General features: G+C 35.3%; 1 protein-coding gene and 1 pseudogene across 5 annotated transcripts in view; one reads left to right on the plus strand and one right to left on the minus strand.

The window, feature by feature from the left end:
- The window catches only part of SLC25A26 (solute carrier family 25 member 26), a 142,502-nt gene that overhangs the window by 93,381 nt on the left and 29,731 nt on the right, over window positions 1-19,390 (minus strand). For 4 of the 5 annotated variants that reach the window (XR_001517389.2, XM_025050696.1, XM_006917488.3 and 1 more), the window contains 2 exons: window positions 12,589-12,693; window positions 11,397-11,444 (listed from right to left, as the gene is read on the minus strand). The exons of the other annotated variant lie outside the window; for it this stretch is intronic. Coding sequence is in view for 3 of the 4 variants with exons in the window: in XM_025050696.1 (XP_024906464.1) it covers window positions 11,397-11,444; window positions 12,589-12,693 (153 nt within the window). In the remaining variant the exon portion in view is untranslated. The remainder of the gene's footprint in view (window positions 1-11,396; window positions 11,445-12,588; window positions 12,694-19,390) is intronic. 5 annotated transcript variants of the gene reach the window in all.
- Window positions 8,610-9,584, plus strand: LOC102896622 (annotated as a pseudogene).

Raw genomic sequence — 19,390 nt, forward strand, 5'->3', positions numbered from 1 at the left:
CAGAGCTTCTAGATTCATGCATACTGAAGTTTCTGCCACCAACATTTAAAACACAGGCATTGTGCACCCTCTAGTGTGTAATTCTATAACACGACTTTTGCATTGACAAGCTCGATAACAAAAAGTTATTTTCACAAAGGAAAAGAAACGTCTTTATAGAGAGAAGGCTATTTCTGCTTCTACACCAGTTAATAAATTATCTGTTAATTACTTGGCTATGTGCAGAACAGCATTTTTTGATAATCATACTCTAGTTATTTGAGTTATTAACATTTTAATACCAATCAACTTTTTCTCGCCTATTGTGCTGTTTCTCAGAACATATGCTAAAGCCCAGGGACAAAAATTAGAAGGCTAAAATCAGTCATGTGTTTTTAAGCAACCTTAACAAAGGCTAGATGAAGGACGATGTTGAAATCAGTGCCTGATTGAGAAGAACCTCTTGTGTTTTGCCTAATGGCTCCATTTCTATCTTTTAGAATCCTCTAATGCTCAGAAATTGTGTTCCACTTCAAGTTAACAGATTTGGTTCAAGTCTTACAGACACATTACCACTTTATTTTCCTATGATTTACTGAAAAATTCTAAGAGGAATAAACAGTGAATTTATCTGCGAGTCATGAGCAGGAAGCAAAGTATAATAAGAAACGAAGGCTTTGGAATCATACAGGCTTAGCCTCTGCTTCCAGTTCTGCCACATACTAGCTGTACTGCTTAACTTTTACAAACTTAACTTTTAATAAAACAAAGGTTAATATCTTACCGTTTCATCTAAGAATTAGAAAAATATATGTGAAATATATAATCGGAATTCAAATTGTAACTAGTAGTATATGATCCCAAGGTAACATGCAAGCAGGTGGTCAAACCTATAGGTAAACATTTTCAATAGTTCCTTTAAATAATTCCTTTCAACCACAATCCTTGAATTACATATAAAAATATAGATTTTACCTTCATAATTTGTTTTTTTAATACATATAGTCTCTTCCTCAATACTCCTTAAAAGATGGTGTTTGTTCAGAAAATAACATAGTACATAGTACTGAGACTCTCAAGAGTAATTTTTGACCCACACAGTATTCGTTGTATATAATTTGCATATCTGATGAAGAATTTTCTTCATAAATAAGTTATTTACTATTTTCATGTCATTTCAAAAAAGTATTTTACATATACAAAATATTCATAGGAGCAATCTTAACTAGAAATGACAAAATTAAAATAAGGACTATTTGTGGAAGACACAAGAATACCAGGAAATACGATTTTTTTTTTTACAAAAAAGAGAAAATTAAGTTAGTGGAAGTGCAGAAAGTTTATATGGTAGAAAACCACTAACTTGCCTGGGAATTAAGTGAGGATGTCATAATTCTTGCCAAATGCTTCTTAACTTAAGCATGTGTTGGAGATTTGAAATACCTAAGTACTTAAAACTAGACTACTTCTGAGAAGCAAGTATGATTAAGTCATTGGTTTGTTCATCAAATATTTTCTGAGTGTGCTATGTGTCAAGTACTCTTCTAGGTATTGGGTTAAGTAGGGAACAAAATAGACAATAGGTACCTCGTGGTGCAGTGTGAAGGAAGCAGGTAATAAGTCTGTAAACAAAAAATGAAAATAATTTCAGATAATGGTGCATGCTAGGTACCACGTAAGTGATCGGAGTTGGGGTAGGCCTGCTTTGGCTAAAGTTGTCACAGAAGACGCCTCAGGGAAGAGATGTGTGAACTAACACCTAAATAATAAGAGCAAATCATGCAAACATATGCAATCATGCAATCATGCAATCATGTGCACATACAAGCCACTGTTCTTCATGAACATCTCTATTAAAGTAGATTCTCTATATTTGTTTGTGTCCTCTGATTAACTTTTGTTTTAATATCAGTTGCTGAGAACTCATTTTCCCCAAAGTTCTGGCACTTATGCCTATCTAAAGGTTCAAAGACCAAAGATATAAATATAGACTATTAATCTTAAATATATATTTTCCTCCCCAGAAAAATTTATCTGCATATAAGTGCAAAATATACAGCTCACCAAAGAGGTTAAGATCATGGACTGAGTCCTTAGTTCTCTTCGTTACTAGAGGTGAGACTATTAATAAACCACAACCTTCCTAAGATTCATGTTCTATAAAGCAGGGATCATGTTTTGGATTATTGAAAGGATTTTATGAAATAGTGCTTGCAAAAAATTTAGTACAGTGGCTGGAACATTTTAAGTAATTAGTAAGCATTAGCTGTTATTTTAATTGTGCTTTACATATTTTTTCAAGGAAAGTATCTGCAGATGAATATGTCAATACTGGTATTCTGAGATCTTAATTTTAAAATCAAAACTGTATAAAAAATAAGTAACTTTGACGGAAACTTATGTTTTCAGAATAATTCAGAGAGAACACCAAATGATTTTTAAAGAAGAGTGTTCATATGTGCCCAAAAGAACAAAGGTGGCAGAAAAGGAATAAAAACAGACATTATAGTTTACAGAGTAGAACTGAATGTCTAAAAATCGTGATCTAGACAAATGTTCTGCATGTGAACAACAGAGTACCAAAGTATGCGGCTGAAGCCAAAGGTGCAATAAACGGTACCTTTTATAAATAATAAAAGGGATGGAAATTGAGCTAGGCTTGAATAGACAGAATTTGGCAAATATTGTACGGGTTGTTCGGTAATAGTAGTCTCAACTGCCCTCTTTGCCTGTCTTCACTTACTACACTGAAAAATCACATACATGCTCAACTTCTCAATCCCCTTGTTACTCAAGGAGGCCCTAAGACACCTGGCCCAAAAATGCTTTTTTTTTCCAGGTAACCAGAGTGACAGATAAAGCTAGTATTGTCTCCTGTCCTTTCCTACTTGTTCATGCTTAGAAAGGAGCCACAATGCCTAAAAGTGCAGCAACCATTTTGTGATCATGAGTAAATTAGGCAGAGTATTAAGGTTAGCCAAGCAGAATGAAAGAGCCTGGATCCTCAATGCCCTCATTTAATTAGTAACCACCTCCAGAATTCTTGTTATAGAAGGGGAAAAAACCCTTACTCGGTACAGCCATTGTAGTCTGATTTCCTGCTATTTGCAGCCTAAATGCAATCAAAATCGACAAAGATGAAGGAAGAATATATTTCACATGAGACGAAAAACACAAACAAAGGAACACCATAAACAGAGCTGCTTCAACATTATGGTTTTATGATGCTAACATTTAAAATGAAGAATTAACTTTCACCTTTATCCAATAGCTTTCTTATATGTTTACACTGAAGAGTCATGTTACTGCATTTACATCCCAGTAAACCCTACGCATAGGAACTGGTATGCCTTCAGGATAACATGGCCAACATGCAACGATGCAAATAGGCAGCCTTTTCAAATTGTACAAGTGCAAATGAAATTCGTCCAAAGAATGAGAAAAGTAAACAGCAGCTGGTTTCATATAAACAAAACATGGGAAAATATGTGCTAAAGGGCTAAAGTAATTTTTCTACATTAAGATAATTTTACTAAATTGTTCTTTCTAAAACTGTTTGTTTATTTAAGAGATGATGAAAAACTGTAAGCTAAAGTCCATGTTTGAGGAGTAATAATTTTAGATTCTTGTATTAAAAAATGAACTAAATGAACTACCATTCATTCACTCTTTACAGACCATCTCTACAGTAAAGTTATAATAATGTAAATGCAATTAAGTGACTCATTTTATAAACCTCTGTGATTAAAGGGGATATTTCATTTTCATTTGTTTAATATTCATATTAATAAATATGTCTTATACATTTACTGAAACCCTGAACAATAAAATAGTGGACAAATTCCAAGAGCAAACAGATTTTTTTCTTTTCCCATGAAGCTAACATTATGGAATTTTAACAGATGTTCTATTTGGTCATAGTTAATAAAATGAATTATGTAGGATTAAAATAGGGTTCAATATGTTTGCATTGGATTTTAACTGAAAAACAATTTCACAATAAAAGTTTGGAAAGATTTATAGTCACTTTTTTCCTTTCAAATGGAATTAAGATGTAGAAAATAAGTGAATTACACCTCTTACTCCTTTTCTAATGAAACCAGGCTTATAAAAACTGTTTTCAAAGTTTAAAAACACTGAAATCTTAGAAAATTATATATTTTTTGGTATTTCATCACCTATCTAATGCAAAGATCCTCTAATGTAGTGTATCCAAAGGCTGAACCACCAACCTATGTAATTCCAACTCCCCTAAAAGCTCGCCTCAGCATTCTGAAATGAGCATGGTGTCTAGAAGCAGCTTAACAAAAAATAATCAAACTTAAAGAAATAAAAAAACAAATATTTACTGAGTGCTGACTTTGTGGAAGGCATTATTCTAGAGCCTATGCATGCTACAAAGAGATAAAAATCCAATTGCTGTTTTCAAGAAGAACTTATATGCTATCTGAGAAGACAAGGCATAGTTACATGTAATCAGACAGAATGGAAATGTAAAGACAAACCAAAAACAAAAGAAAGATGTAAGTCAAAGAAAACAAGTTCATACAAACACTCACAGAGACAGATACACAGCATTGTGATACAAGGAAAAAAAATCCTTATCAGGTAGAACTTTTTTTTGCCCTTTTACTAACATGAAAGCAGGAACTAGTACACAGACTTAAGGATATTAAATAAGTAATAGAGGTTCTTGCTCTAGTCGCTTCATAACATTTTTCAATGGAAAACATTCAAGTGTTCCAGTCTCAGTAAGAAAGCCTTCCTAAAAATGGGTAATCTTATTTGGGAAATAAATTGCTGTAAATAATCAATCTGACTCAAATGAGAATAATCATAAAAATTTTCCAGCCCATTTATCTTACCAATTTTGATCAGCTCAACCACCAACACTCTCCATTTGCAGCTGAAAAGCTTTACAAGTAATAACAGCTGGCCTCTACTTCAAACACACCTACTGTTACCCATCATCATGAAATGGCATGCACGTCTTTAAATGTAGATAGATCAACGTTGCATCCTTGTTCAAGAACCTAACAACCTAGAGGCAGGTTTCTCTACTCAATCTCCCAAGCAGACCTCTCTATTGCTGTCATACCTCCTTCCTGAGACTGCTGCGAGATTTCAACAAGAAAAATCTATGCAAAGTTCCTAGCACAGATGGGCAAACTTGGGCACAGAGAAGTTTATTAACTTGCCAAGAGCAGACAGCTGGTAAGAGACAGAGCTGCATTTTATACATAGGTGTTATTTCCTGTCAAAAGCCCTTTCAGTTACCAAGAATATTAACTAACATAGTTAACATTTCTTGAACACCTACTATGTGACAGGCTCTGTAGAAAGCATCTCACATCGATCTCATTTAATTCTGACAATAACTTTAGCATAATTTAATCAGTTCACAGTAAATAAATTAGATCTCAAATATATATCAGATGTCCAGTCTTACTTTAAAAGTACAGTGAGATCATTTTTACCTCTTAGATTGCTAGTACCATTAGCAAGGCAGAAGAAAACATAAGAGCTCCTATGTTGTTGGCAAAACATCAACTGGTAGTTCCATGAAGGGCAATTTGGTGATATGTATCAAAATTACAAATGCCTATACACCTTTAACCAAGCAATTCCACTTTTTTAGCATATGACCTACAAGCATCCTTTACAAAATGACACAGGAACAACACATTTATTATAGCATGCTTGTAATATCCACCAATGAGGAACTGGCTATAAATAAACAGTGGTTCATTTGTACAATGGAGTACTAAGCAATTATAAAAAAGAGAGGGGCTCTTAATGAAAAGTGGTATAAAATGGTGTCCAAAATATTTTGGTTAAGAAAATAAACAAGATACAAAACATCTAAGACAGAGTGGCTCTGAAAAAAAAAACACACAAGAGACTTCTATTACATGGAGAGTCTGGGGGAAAAGGAACTTAGTGTGCAGACAACAGAACTGGGAAAAATACTTTGAAGGATGATCATAGAGGTTCCTGTTTCCAGTCACTAGATTAGGGGAAATTTTCACTGCCCAAAGTAGACAATAAGGGTAAATAACTTTGGAAAGCTGCTATATGTACTTAAAAGTGAACGTTTCAATCAGAAAGTCTGAAGGCCTCAATGAACTTACAGAACAGTCTGAGGGCCTCAATGAACTTATAGAACAGGTTGAATGACTTATTTTGGTCTGCTTGAGTGCTTAATTTTGAATGCACGTGTTTGACTGTATGTCCAATAGAATTTGATGTGGGGCTTGCTTTCATCAAAGCCTGGTAGTAAAACTGGAGAGAGAAGGGGAAACAACCCTCACCTATCTCAAAGGTCTATAGTGGCCACTCTTATCAACCAAAAAGAAACTGGGAATTATTCATTACCAAAATGGCAATATCCTGCCATTGAGATACAACCAGCATCTCACTGTCATATTTGTGTAGACAAGAGTCAAACACCAATAATTCATCCTCCAAACTCTAGGCAACATATGTCAGGCTCTTGCAAGGGCTTTTCCATGTGCTCCACTCCAGTCCCCTGGCAAACAATCAGCTAGGGTGAGTTGTTCAACCTCTCCCCCTAGCAAACACCCCACCTGGTCGAATGCTTTCTTGAAGCAGCCTTACTTGGCTTCAGGTAAAGGAAAATCACTCTTGCCTCTTCAATAGGTGTGAAAACCCCAATTCTGCTTAGTCAAGGTACACGTGTTCCTTCACACCTTGTGCCTTTGCATCTGCCTGTCTCCTTGACTATTCTAACTGCCATTCCTTCAAGAATTAAGTCAAAACTAATTTTCACTAACGCAACAAAATACTAATTGAGTACCACTCCAACACTGCTTCTTCTATAATCCTAGCTGCATCTTGTGCATACGTATCATTACAGCACTATCACACTGCACTGTAAAGTGTCTAATCCCGTTTCCCCACCAGAACATGAATTCTTTGGGACAGAAATGTTCTGTGTGGTGCCCAACACATATGAGATACTCTTAAAGAGATTGCTAAATAGAATTTGTGGATAAAACACATTTGCTGAGCTTAAGCTATTTCTATTTCTTTTGAAACATCTTGCCTTTCCCTGCTTTCTTCTTTTAAAGAAGTCCTAATTCACATCCAAGATCATGAGGCTGCTCTCCATAGAATTCTCAGGACAATGGACTTTCTGAAATCAGCCTGGCTAAGAAGGCAGCTGTGATTTTGCTCCCCACTTCCATCTTATTGCAATAACACCACTGCACCACAATGCCTGGCCACGTCTAATTTGGCCAAGATCATGAGCCAAATGAACGCTGAAAGGGTGAGGTAAATAGTATAATCGGCTGACCTAACTTTAACTTAGACTCAAGTCTAAAATTCATAGTAACTAAAATAATTTAGAACATAAGGGATAAGCATGCAATCTCTACAAACATCAAATGTAGTAAAAAAAAAACAAACATGTGATAGCATTCATAAAATCTAAAGAACATACAATCTATTTTATAATGCATGGATTCAAACATCAATCTCACTCTAATGGTTTATGGCTAGGGAGATAAAACTATTTTTAAAAAATTGTACACAGAATAAACTTATAAAGTTCCCTGGTGATTTTCACTAAGGCTTCCGAGTATTTTCTTATTGAAATAATCATACAAGCTCTAGGCAAAAAGATTTGATTTTGGCGTGAGAACAATGTAAGAATTGAAACTATTTATAATGCAAAAATTTTGTTTAAAGCAGACACATCACTTCTTATTTTTCTCATTTTGAAAAGTTGCAATGTTTTGCTCAGCAACAATTTTTCTCTCATTCTATAAGAGAATCTGTACAAAAGCAATATTTCAACTAAAATCAGTTCTGAAAGATCTTTTATGAATACGAATAATGCAAAAGACCTCAATTAAATTGCCAACAAAGCACTGCCATTTTGAATAAACAAAGTCATCTCAGGAAGGTCACACTATTTGCAAGAATTGCAGCCTAGAAATTAATTACAAGTGTGATATATGTCAAAACAAATTTTTAAAAGAATGGAATGCAGTTGTAACCATGTGTTTTATCTATTTATTTGTATGCAAAACCAGTATTCTCTGGCATGTAATTATATTAATTTATTCAGCATCTCTCAGAAAAATAAAAAAGGTTCATTGGTCCCCCTGCCTTTTTCCTGCACTCAGCAAAATCTGAGTAAGTAACACATGCTTAGTGAGAAAATAAGTACAGAAGATATAGAACAGGTGATATTTTTGAAAGGCAGAAGTCATCTTCACACAAATGACCAATTCTGAAACATCCCATTTGCCTTCAAAAGAAATTTTTCAAAGATATACATCACCTACATAAAACTACACTAAAGGTTGTTACCTTACACAAATCGAAGCTTTAAATAGCAGTGCCAGTGTTTCATAAAGAAGACTATAATCTATAGTACAAAACAAACGAACAAAAAATCTACCTGGGAATATAATTAGGGATTTCAAAGAATTTTAAGATTCTGCTAATTGTGACAATATTTATTTAAATTTAAAACATTTTCATAAATGAATAGCATCCAAGTAACTCCAAAGAGAAAACGAATGTATGCAGAGTGGGCAAGTCAGGAGTGGAGGATGTCACCACAGGAAAGTCACCACAAGGAGACAGGCGGGTGCTCCATGGAGCCACCTCCAGCTCCGGTACTGGAGCTGCTGGCAGCGGCCGTCAGCAGCCAGCATTGCCAGCAGTGTTTTCTAGGTCAATATCCAGTTGGATTCACTAGACTAGGCAGCATGGGGAATCCAATAGCAAAAAAATCTCTTTAAACATGGTTATCCACTCATTATTTATGAGGTATATGCATGCAGAGTTTCAAGAAGCAGGTGAACAGGTAGTGTCCTCTCCAGCAGCATGTAGTTGAAAAAAGCTGATAGAATTATTACAGTGTTGCCTACCTGTATTAATGCAATAGAAGCCTATTCTGGAGTAAATGGAATTCTAAAATATGAGTAGAGAAAGGCTCACTATTAATGGATTCAAGTACTATTGATCCTGTGGTTTTGAAGGAATTGGCCAAAGTTGAGAAAATGGGAGCAGTTTTCATGGATGCCCCTGTTTCTGGTGGTGTGGGAGCTCCTCAGTCTGGGCACCATATGTTTACAGTGGGAGGAGCTAAAGATGAATTTGCTGCTGCCCAAAAACTGCTGGGTGCATGGGCTCTGATGTGATGTACTGTGGAGCTGTGGGGACCCAGCAGGCTGCAAAGATCTGCAATGACATGCTGCTAGCTATTAACAAGATTGGAACCACTGAAGCTATGAATCTTGGAATCAAGTTAGGGCTTGAACCAAAACTATTGGCTAAAATCCTACATATGAGCTCAGGACAGTGTTGTTCAAGTGAAACTTACAATCCTGTACCTTGGGGTGATGGATGGAGGTCCCTCCTCCGCTAATTACTATCAGGGTAGATTTGGAGCAACACTCACAGATAAGGATCCTGGATTAGCACAAGACTCTGCTACCAGTACAAAGAGCTCTATCCTCCTGGGCAGTCAAGCCCACCAGATCTACAGGATGATGTATGTGAAAGGATACTCAAAGAAAGACTTCTCATCCGTGTTCCAATTTCTACAAGAGGAAGAGACCTTTTAAGCTTATACTTTGGCTATAGACGCTGTTGGAAACCAAATTCTGTCTTGAGCCTCCTTAAAGATCACTACACAAGTAAATGAGTTTAATCAAAAAAAATCTATCTGCTTTTGATTACTAAGTCACCATAAACCGTAGGATTTTTCATCCATTTTTAACTGTTTGCTCTTTTTATCTTTTTAGTGAACATACATTATCTGAATTCTTTTTCTGTAAGCCACCCATGGTTTATGCTAATTAGCTAACTAACCTTTTTCAAATATTTGATCCTTGATCACCTTCAACTAAATCGCTGCATATTTCAATCAGGATATTATTTACTTCACTTCACAAATAAAACCAAATATTTTTCAGTAGGATGAAACTGATCTTAAAGAGAAAAACAAAAGAAATCAGTGTGGGGAAAGAAGGTAGAGAAAGGGAAAGTATAGTGAATTACATATGACCTATGTCCCTCAGGAAGTTTGTCCTGTTAACCAGGTGGTGATACTTCTGCATTACTGAGGTTATTGATTTATTTTCCATGGACTTGATAAAGCAAAAGAACTCCTTGCTACATGTTTTATAATCTGAACTCCATTACAGCCCCTTAGTGTGTCCATCTTATAACAATTCTAAATAGAACCATGTTACTTTGAATTCAAATAAATTTCTATGCTGATAATAACAAAAAAGGGTATGCAGATGTTATTTTGTGATTTAATAGAAAATTATGTCTCAATCCTTTTTACAATGTATACATATATCAAATCATCATGCTGTACACTTTAAATACCTTACTATTTTATTTGCCAATTATATTGCAATGTAGCTGGGGGGGTGGAATGGGGGGTACTGGAAAATTTAAACTCATTAAAAAAGAAAAAAGAAAATTATGTCCCAAATCAAAGACTTCTCTTATAACTCACATACCTATAACTTTTGAATTTCAAAATAGCATCTTCTACATGAGGCAAAAATTAAAACATGCTTCCTGCAGTAATATACTGAAATCATTTTGCTTTTTTAAGGAGGGGGAGGAGTGGCGGAGGGGAAGAAAGGGAGAGGAGGGAGAGGAGGAGGGAGAAGAAATTTACCACATATTAAATCACACAAGTTGTGGGTCAGAAGGCACAGGAGGTGAAATGGCTCACTCCTAGGCATACCTGCAGTGCCAGGACTCTAGGCCAGACTGAACTTCCCAGTTCATCATCATATTTTGTAAACAGGAAAACAAGAGTTAACTACATGATAGAGACTTTTGAGATACTTGTCTCTCAGAGCAGTGGCCCCAACCTTTTCGGCACCCAGGACCAGTGCTCCTATGAGAATTTAATGCCTGATGATCTGAGGCGGAGCTGAGAAGGTGATGCTAGCGATGGCGAGCGGCTGCACATACAGATGAAGCTTCGCTTGCTCAATGCCCCTCACCTCCTGCCCTGTTCCTAACAGGCCAAACACCAGTCCAGTCTGCGGCCTGGAGGTTGGGGACCCCTATCTTAGAGTGCTTCTTTCACTACCAAATTCTGTATATTACAATAATTAACTTGATATCTTGCCCTTTGTAGTTATTTCCTAAATATTTCAGCTACAACAGACATTTAGCCACTCTAGAAGTACAAAGAAGCTACAGGATGGACCATTCTTATCACCGGGATCGCCCTTTCAGCAAACTCCTTCTATCCATTTATTAGATGCAAGAACCAAGATAAGACTAAACGGTGTTTTTAAAAGTGATAATTTCCTTCTTTAATTTTTAAACCAGTTTCACCAAATAAGTTTACTGAACAAAGCATATCATTTTTGTACTTCAATGTTGTAAATTAAGTTAGTCACCTCTCTTAAAACCGTGCTTTTGTAGCCTCGATACAATCCTTGGATACCCTGAAACAAACAAAAGGCAGAAAATTCAGAAAATCAGAATAGCAGAAATTTGTGAATGACATTCTAAATAAATCATATTTACCTTTTCTAAAGTTTGAGTTGTAAATGTTCACAATGGCCACAGTTCTGTAAGAGGTTAAAGAACTAGCCTAAGGTATGCAAAGCTCAGGTCAGCTCCCTTTAAAATGGGAACATCTCTAGCAATAAAATTGACTACATATTAATGTAGCTTTAGTGGCTTTCAAAATTTCTTCTCCTGAAAAGAATACTTAAGATGTTTTAACTAAATACATTTCCAGAAGCAAATGTACACAGCATGCTGATTACCCTTTCATATAAAAACAGAATTATATTTCATAGTTTCAATCAAAAGACATCAGAAATTCATTAATAAACTCTCAGTAGCGTTAAATACCTCTGGACAAGCTTTGGCTTATCCGTTTAACTGTCTACATGAATAAACAGGGACCTTCTACCGTCTGGATTGATCTCATTCATACAATTAAATATTCAGTATCTCCTCACAGAGGGACCATTAAGAATAACTTTTCTAAAACCTAGACCCATTGAAATTTCCATGTGATTGACTTTTATAAAACAACAACAACAACAACAACAAAAACATTAAGGTTTCTCTAAAAAGTATACAGGAAGCAGCTCAATGGTCCCTAGTAACATGGCCAGGAGGAATGATTTCTGACCCACAGCTTAACACTAACCAGTAAGAAGAATTACATTTGACATAAACATTATGACACTGGTCATTAACATCAGTCTATTACTACACTTCTCTTCCATGGGTCCTCAAATTCTGTAATGACGTTTTAATATATCTTCATTCATTTTACATATTTACTATTTATTCCATGTCTGAATCCAGAAGAACTATATAGGATGATTACAATGTAGGACACATATACAACAGTGGCACTCAATATGTGTTTGTTTAGAAATTTTAAAAATGAAAATAAAAATTCGAAAACAAAGGAAAAAAACATTGACAATTTTAGCATAAAAAGTTACTATAACTAGACATTACATTTAGCTTTAAGGTCTCATCTAGGACTCCTAAGACTCATAGTGTTCCTACTAGCTACTATAAAATTTTTCTCAATCAAGAAAAGAGCTTAAAAACACATCTTACCTCTTGATATAAGATGTTTGAGAAAATTTGAAATGTTCTCAAAGAAGCTGAAACCTGTGCCCTCTGCTTAACTACTTCAGAAGGAACTCGAATCAGGCAGGCAACCTAAAATATATAAATTTAATTATATCCTAGCAAAGTAATAACTGTTATGAAAATTGAAATTTTTTCAAAAGCGAAAATTATAGTATCAAAAAACATATTGTACAGGCTTAGTGCAAGACATGAAAAGGTTTTTGGGTTTTTGGGGGGTTTTTTTGTTTTTAACCTAAAAGACCTAGAATCCTTAATGGACATCCATTGTTTTATCGGCACAAAACCTTTCCTCCCTTATTCTGTAAAGATCCTCCCACCTCCTGCCGTATTGTTCCAAGCACATCTATAAGCCCCTGGATAACAAGAAGCACATTTACTCATGTTGAACTCCCAACACCTATGGAATGACATCTAGTGTTCACACAACAGCCACTTCAAACATGTCTGATGAAAGAATGAACCAAAAAGGCCTTTGCTTTACTGGAAGTAACATGCACATTGGTAGAGGCAAAACTGATCATCAGCTGGTTACCCTTAACTTTCCATCTCACCCCACTGCAGCTCAACCAGCTCTCAGCCCCAGCACTCCAGCTCCCCTCACCATGTAACGAAGAAGTAACTCCAGGCACTCTCAGACCCTGCTCCGCCATTCAAGTTGACATAGGTCCTGGTTGGTCCATCCCCACCCGACTAGTCAACAAATAATTTTAACATTATCCTTCATGATAAGCCAGGAAGAGGTATATGCCACCTCAAACTTACACTTCTAGGACTCTGCCTTTAGTAAACTACTTATTTTCATAAATTAGAATAATAAAAAATTGGTCAATCACTCACACTTGTCATCAAAATGACAAGAAATAACAAGTGTTGGCCAAGATGTGGAGAAAAGAGAACTCCTGTGCTCTGTTAGTGAAACTGTAAACTAGTAAAGCCACTATGGAAAACGTGAAAATTAGAACTACCATATGATCCAGCAATTCCATTTCTAGGTATATAGCAAAGTAAACAATATCACTATCTCAAAGAGATATCTGCTCCCCTATGTTCATTGTGGCATTATTTATATTAGCCAAGACATGGAAACAATATGTTCATCAATAGATGAATAAAGAAAGTGTGGCATGCATATACAATGGAATATTACTTAGCCATAAAAAAGAAAGAAATCCTGCCATTTGTAACAACATGGATGGACCTTGAAGGCATTATACTAAGTGAAATAAATCAGAGAGCAAAAAACAAACCATATGATCTCACTTGCACGTAGAATCTAAAAAAATCAAACACATAGAAACAGAGAACAGACTTGCGGTTGTCAGAGGCAGGGGCTGGGAAGTGGGCAAAGGTACAAACTTGCAATTATAAGGTAAGTTCTAGAAATGTAGCATACAGCATGGTGACTATAGTTAACAATACTGTATTGAATATTTGAAATTGCTAAGAGTAGATCTTAAAAGCTGCCATTAGAAAAAAAAAATTTTTTTTTAATATACAAGGTGATGGATGTTAACTAAAATTATTGTGGTGATCATTTCACAATATATATATCAAATCTTTATGTTCTATGCCTTAAACTCATATAATCTTATATGTCAGTTAAATCTCAATAATCTTGAAAAAGAAAAATAAATGGTCAAACCAGAAGGAACTCTGCCCACAGAAGGACAGAAGGCAGGGGTGGGGAAAGGGCCTCAGGGTACAGGGAGGGAAACTATGAACTGATCTTTTAAACTGTTTTAATAGAAGTACTGTATTTTTAAGCCTCTACGCACTAGGCAGTCTACCAAAGGTGCAAATTTTTTCTGCAACTTAAGATTTCACGCACCTGACTCACGTTTTGCATATGGTTGAGGAAATTCCCTTTAAAACTTTTTGACTTCAAAAAAAAAATGTATACGCACACACACACACACACTTGTCTATTTATAGATATATATTTACATATGTGTTTATGTATACACATATATATACACATTATAAAATATGTAGTATATATAAATACATATATATTTGAGGCACAATAAGAAACGGAGGCAATCTTTCTTCAATGACACATGTAGTAAAATGGAAAGAGCAACAAGAAATTTAACAAAACCATCCCACCAAACTCAAAGAGGTTTGTCCTTTTCAATCTATATTCTCCTAATTCCTAATCCGAGATTATTGCCCAATTGGATACTTATGTAAGGCTTTATCTTTCCAATATTAAGTGGCTCTGAGGTATGGATCAGTAAACTTTTAAAGTAAAAGATGAAACAGCAAATATTTTGGACTTTGCAAGCCACTTGGTCTCTGTCGCAACCACTCAACTGTGCTTGGGAACACAAGAGCAGCCATAAAAATATGTAAATGAATGATATAGCTGTATTCCAATAAAACTTTATTTAGAAAAACAGATGGCAGTTTGCCAACCCTTGATGTAAGTAATTACACTGGCAAATTCTTCTTTGGTACAAGCCTTGGCAAGAGCAGAATAGGCAGGGATAGATACAGGTCTCAGTACTCTTGGAAACAAGGGCCAAAGATGGTATGTGATGTGATTCTAGATGTCATGGAGTCAGGTAAAAGGGGCATATCATCTATAAAAGATAGCTCAAAAGCAACAATGCTTTATGTTAACGCACTACAACAGGTATGGTTATAACAAAGAATTCATCACCTGAAGTCGCTTTTTCTCAAAACTGACAAGACTTACAAAACAATATAATCTGATTTCTGTTTCTTAATTCATCAAATATTTGAATGCTTTTTGTTTGCAAAGATATCTGCAATATGAGTTAACATACCTTTCCACTCACAGTCTCCCTTCAAACTTACCTAATTCAGTTGAACAAAAACACCTGAGCCAAATATTGCTGCAAGGTAAAGAAGAATAAGATGGTTCCCTGGCCTCAAAGAACCCACAGCTACATATAGATAATTTGAATAATATATGGCCAAATAAAAAGAGGCATATACAAGTAATAAGGCAAACAGGAGGGGCACTAGACTCAGGGAAAACTGCCAGAGGTTATGCCTTCACGGAGCAGTCCAAATTAGCCAGAATTAGCTGGCAAGAAAGGTGAAAAGGGCAAGATGGGGAGAAAAAAACATGAGTAGCCTGGCTCATACCTTCCAGCATCACCCTGTCACACGACTGGGTCCAGCACAAGAAGTATAGGCCTCCTCTTTTTTCTTTGATGCCTCCCAGCAGTGTCCACTTGCATGTGTTGGCGAGAACTACATGACATGGCCATCCTCTATTAGGAAGGCTGAGAATGTATAAGTCTAGTAAAGAGTTGATGGCACTGCTACCCAAACCAAATCAGTATTCTGTCGGCAAGTGAGACAGGGAAGGCAAATTAATAGTGTCTGCCAACCTTCTAAAAAGAATCTTTTTTCCATAGGTTACTCAAGATCAATTTCAACTGAAAGCAACCAAGAACTGTACTTAATATTCAAGAGGGACAGAAATTTGTAATGGAGATTTGTAGAACAAGGGATCAAGAGTCCCAAGCAATGTACACACGAGGGTTAACAGAATTCACCAAAACTATTTCGATGGAGGGCTGGGACAGGAGACTCATTACAGAGAACTCGTAAGTAATTTTGAGATAGAGACAGACAGATGTAGACTACTACTACAAGAAGGGGGCTAAGGCACGAGGAGATGGGGTTACAGTTAAAGGTAGTTGTTTTTCTTATTTTATTTGGGATGATAAATAGCTGCACATAGGATGGGGAAGGTGGTAGCAGCAAGGCAGAAGTTAACAATCTAGGAAAGAGAAGCGATAATACATATAAATTCCAGAGGCTATGAGAAAAGGCAGAGTCAGCAGCCTTTGCAGATGCCTACACTGCTGTGACTATCTCCCTTTGCCCAGGCTGCCCCTCAGCCAAGGGTGACATTTTCTGCATCTACATCAGACCTTTCCTTCAGGGCTCAACCCCAGAAGGGAATGAGCAGGGGCTAGTTTAGGTCTCAGACCTAGACTGTGGCCAAGTTCTGTAAGTGAACTCTGAAATGTTCCCTTTGCCTTCTGGGGTCTGATTTTTTTCTTATTTGACTTGGTCCAGAAACCTTTGTAAGATCCTTTTAAGTCTTGATTTCTATAATTCTTAATTTTCCTCAATCATATCCTCTCTTCTTTACCTCAAAAGAATCTTTACTCTTCAAATAAACTATTTCCTCCTTATTCTTATTTCCCAAAATTATCTTACCTGACATTTTTTACTTATTAACTTATACCACATAGTTTTTCATATATATTATTTTCTCTTCTACTAAACTATAAAGATAAGGAGAAAATATGCATCGACGTTACAAATCAAAGGGAAAGAATCTCTCTAAAGTATTTTTCCCTAGCTTTATTTAGGTATAACTGACAAAATTATATTTACTATTTTTTTGTATTATTTTATGACAAAAGTAGACTACACAAGAGGAAGAATAACACCAAAACTCAATCATTTCCACAGAAATGACCTTACCGATACTCCAGAATTTTTTAAATATATATTTTTCTTTGTATTGAATAGACCGCCTATATATAGTTATATAAAGACTAGAAAAAAATAGAGTGGGATTGCAGGTGATGTTTCTCCTTCTTTTTTACCTACCTATATTTTCTAAAGTCTCTACAATAAATATGTATTATTACTTCCTAAGTATTTTTTAAAATGATTTTAAAGGGCAAAAATATTTGCTATGGACCAAAGATTCTAAGTGAGAAAATAAAATGAAAAAACTACTTTAAAATGTGTTTTTAGATACAATCCTATTTATTAGCCTTGACCAAAAAAAAAAGTATTTTTAATTTAATGACAATAACATGCACAAAAACAGATTAAACAGCTTATATCAAGGCCTACGATTAGTATAAATTATGTTACCTTTGATAAGAGTGAACTTTTAAATCTACCCTCATAAAACCAAAATAGAAAATAAAGTCCTGTGAAACTTACATGAACCTAAAAGGATAGCTCCCAGCATCTAAAACTCATTAAAGAAATGAAAATAAATAAATAAAAAAGAAAAAAGATAGAAAAGGGTATGCTAACTCCTTATATTTTTCAATTCAAGAGGTCAAGAGTAAAACATGACCTCAATATGTCAAGAAAATAAGAATTGTCTACTTTTGTGAGTTGGCATAAATATTTATGGAACTTCATGCTTCATAACACTCCATGTTCTTGCATTATGTTTTTATTTCTTAAAAATACAGAAACAGAAGAAAAATTCTGAAAAGGTTCTCAGATGAAACACAGTAACTAACACAAGGGGTACAAAGCACTCAGCATGGCTTCCTGACTTCCGCAGCGTGGCAATTTTGGCATAAGAGAGAGGCCACAAAGTAATGCCTCTGTCTATTTCCTCCAGTAACTCTGCTGCCTCCCATTTGGTTTTCTATTAACTCTGATCTTTCTTAGATTTGAATTCGAGCTACAACAGAGTATTTCACTGCACAAGAACAAAAACATGTTACAGTATTGTGATTCTATGAAAGAAAATAAAGGTAATGCCATCTGTGGGTCTCTTGGTAAATTCACTCTTTAGGGCATTCCTTCCTCATAAATCTGGGGTTCGGTATGAATCCAGATTTGTTTTGTGTTTTATTTGTTAAAGTTCTATCAAAGGACAAGAAAACTAAGGTTTTCCATAAAGAAAATACACGTCTCCACCTTTTATCAACATTGAAATGCAACACTGGCCTCATTAGATTTAAACGTACCAAAAATTTGATGAACTTTAGATTAAAAATTGTCTGTAATAATGAAGCTGCTACCAAGATTTTTTCTTTGACATAATTAAAAACTTTTTTGATATGATTTTATTTTTGCAATGGAGAGTTGAATATCTCGTTTAGTATTTATTAAGCATCAAAATGCAAAATTACAAGTCATAAGACTAAGTGTATGAAAGGGAAAAAGTTAGTGAACTTCAGCCTTACATTAGGTAAAATAAGTGAAGGCAGAGGGAGAGAAGAGTAGTCAGAGACAGATGCCGCTAAAATCTCTGGTTCTTTCATTGCTACAACCAAACTGCATACCTCCACACAGTTATCTGCCAGTGTTTTACAGCCTCACTACCAGCCTCTTGAAATGTTCTTCAGAGTCTCTATGTATCACCAATTGTACCTTTTATTAACATTACACCTTTTTCCCCAACTATTTCAACATAGTTCACAAAAAACTGCCTAATTTAAGCTTTTCCTCTCAGAAACTCAATCAACAACCTTTAAATAATTATGTCAGCATTTTATACATAAATCAATCCGAGATAGTAGAAGTTATTGAAGGTCAGAGAGTTACTTGGCTTAGGGAGTAAGGATGAAACCTAAATCTTTTGATTATCATCTCCAGAATTATTTTTCATAAAAGGTATATCATATTTACACATAGCTAATGAACTTAAAGCTTAAAGGTTTAATATCGGTCCAGTGTTTAAATAGGAAAATCTACAACAAATTTAATAGAAACTTAAGTCGAATAGAGCCAATCACAGCAAAAACCAAAAAGCTGCTTTGGACTTTGCAGAGTAAATTCAATGTGGCAAATTAATGAGAGATTTTTGAACTCTATATCTTACTTATTTACTGTACTTTATTCCACATTCTTTGTGTAATTCCCAAAATTCTTTCTAGAAAGCACGTTGCCAAAATTAAGAATATCAAATATATCTTTCTACACCACCATTTAAAAGCGAAACCCTATAACTGAACAGTTCATCTGTGTGCCAATTCTGCCATCTTCTGGTTACAAATGGAATCACAGCTGCTGATAA

The sequence above is a fragment of the Pteropus alecto genome, unplaced genomic scaffold, assembly GCF_000325575.1.
Source record: "Pteropus alecto unplaced genomic scaffold, ASM32557v1 scaffold75, whole genome shotgun sequence".
Taxonomy (NCBI): Eukaryota; Metazoa; Chordata; class Mammalia; order Chiroptera; family Pteropodidae; genus Pteropus; species Pteropus alecto.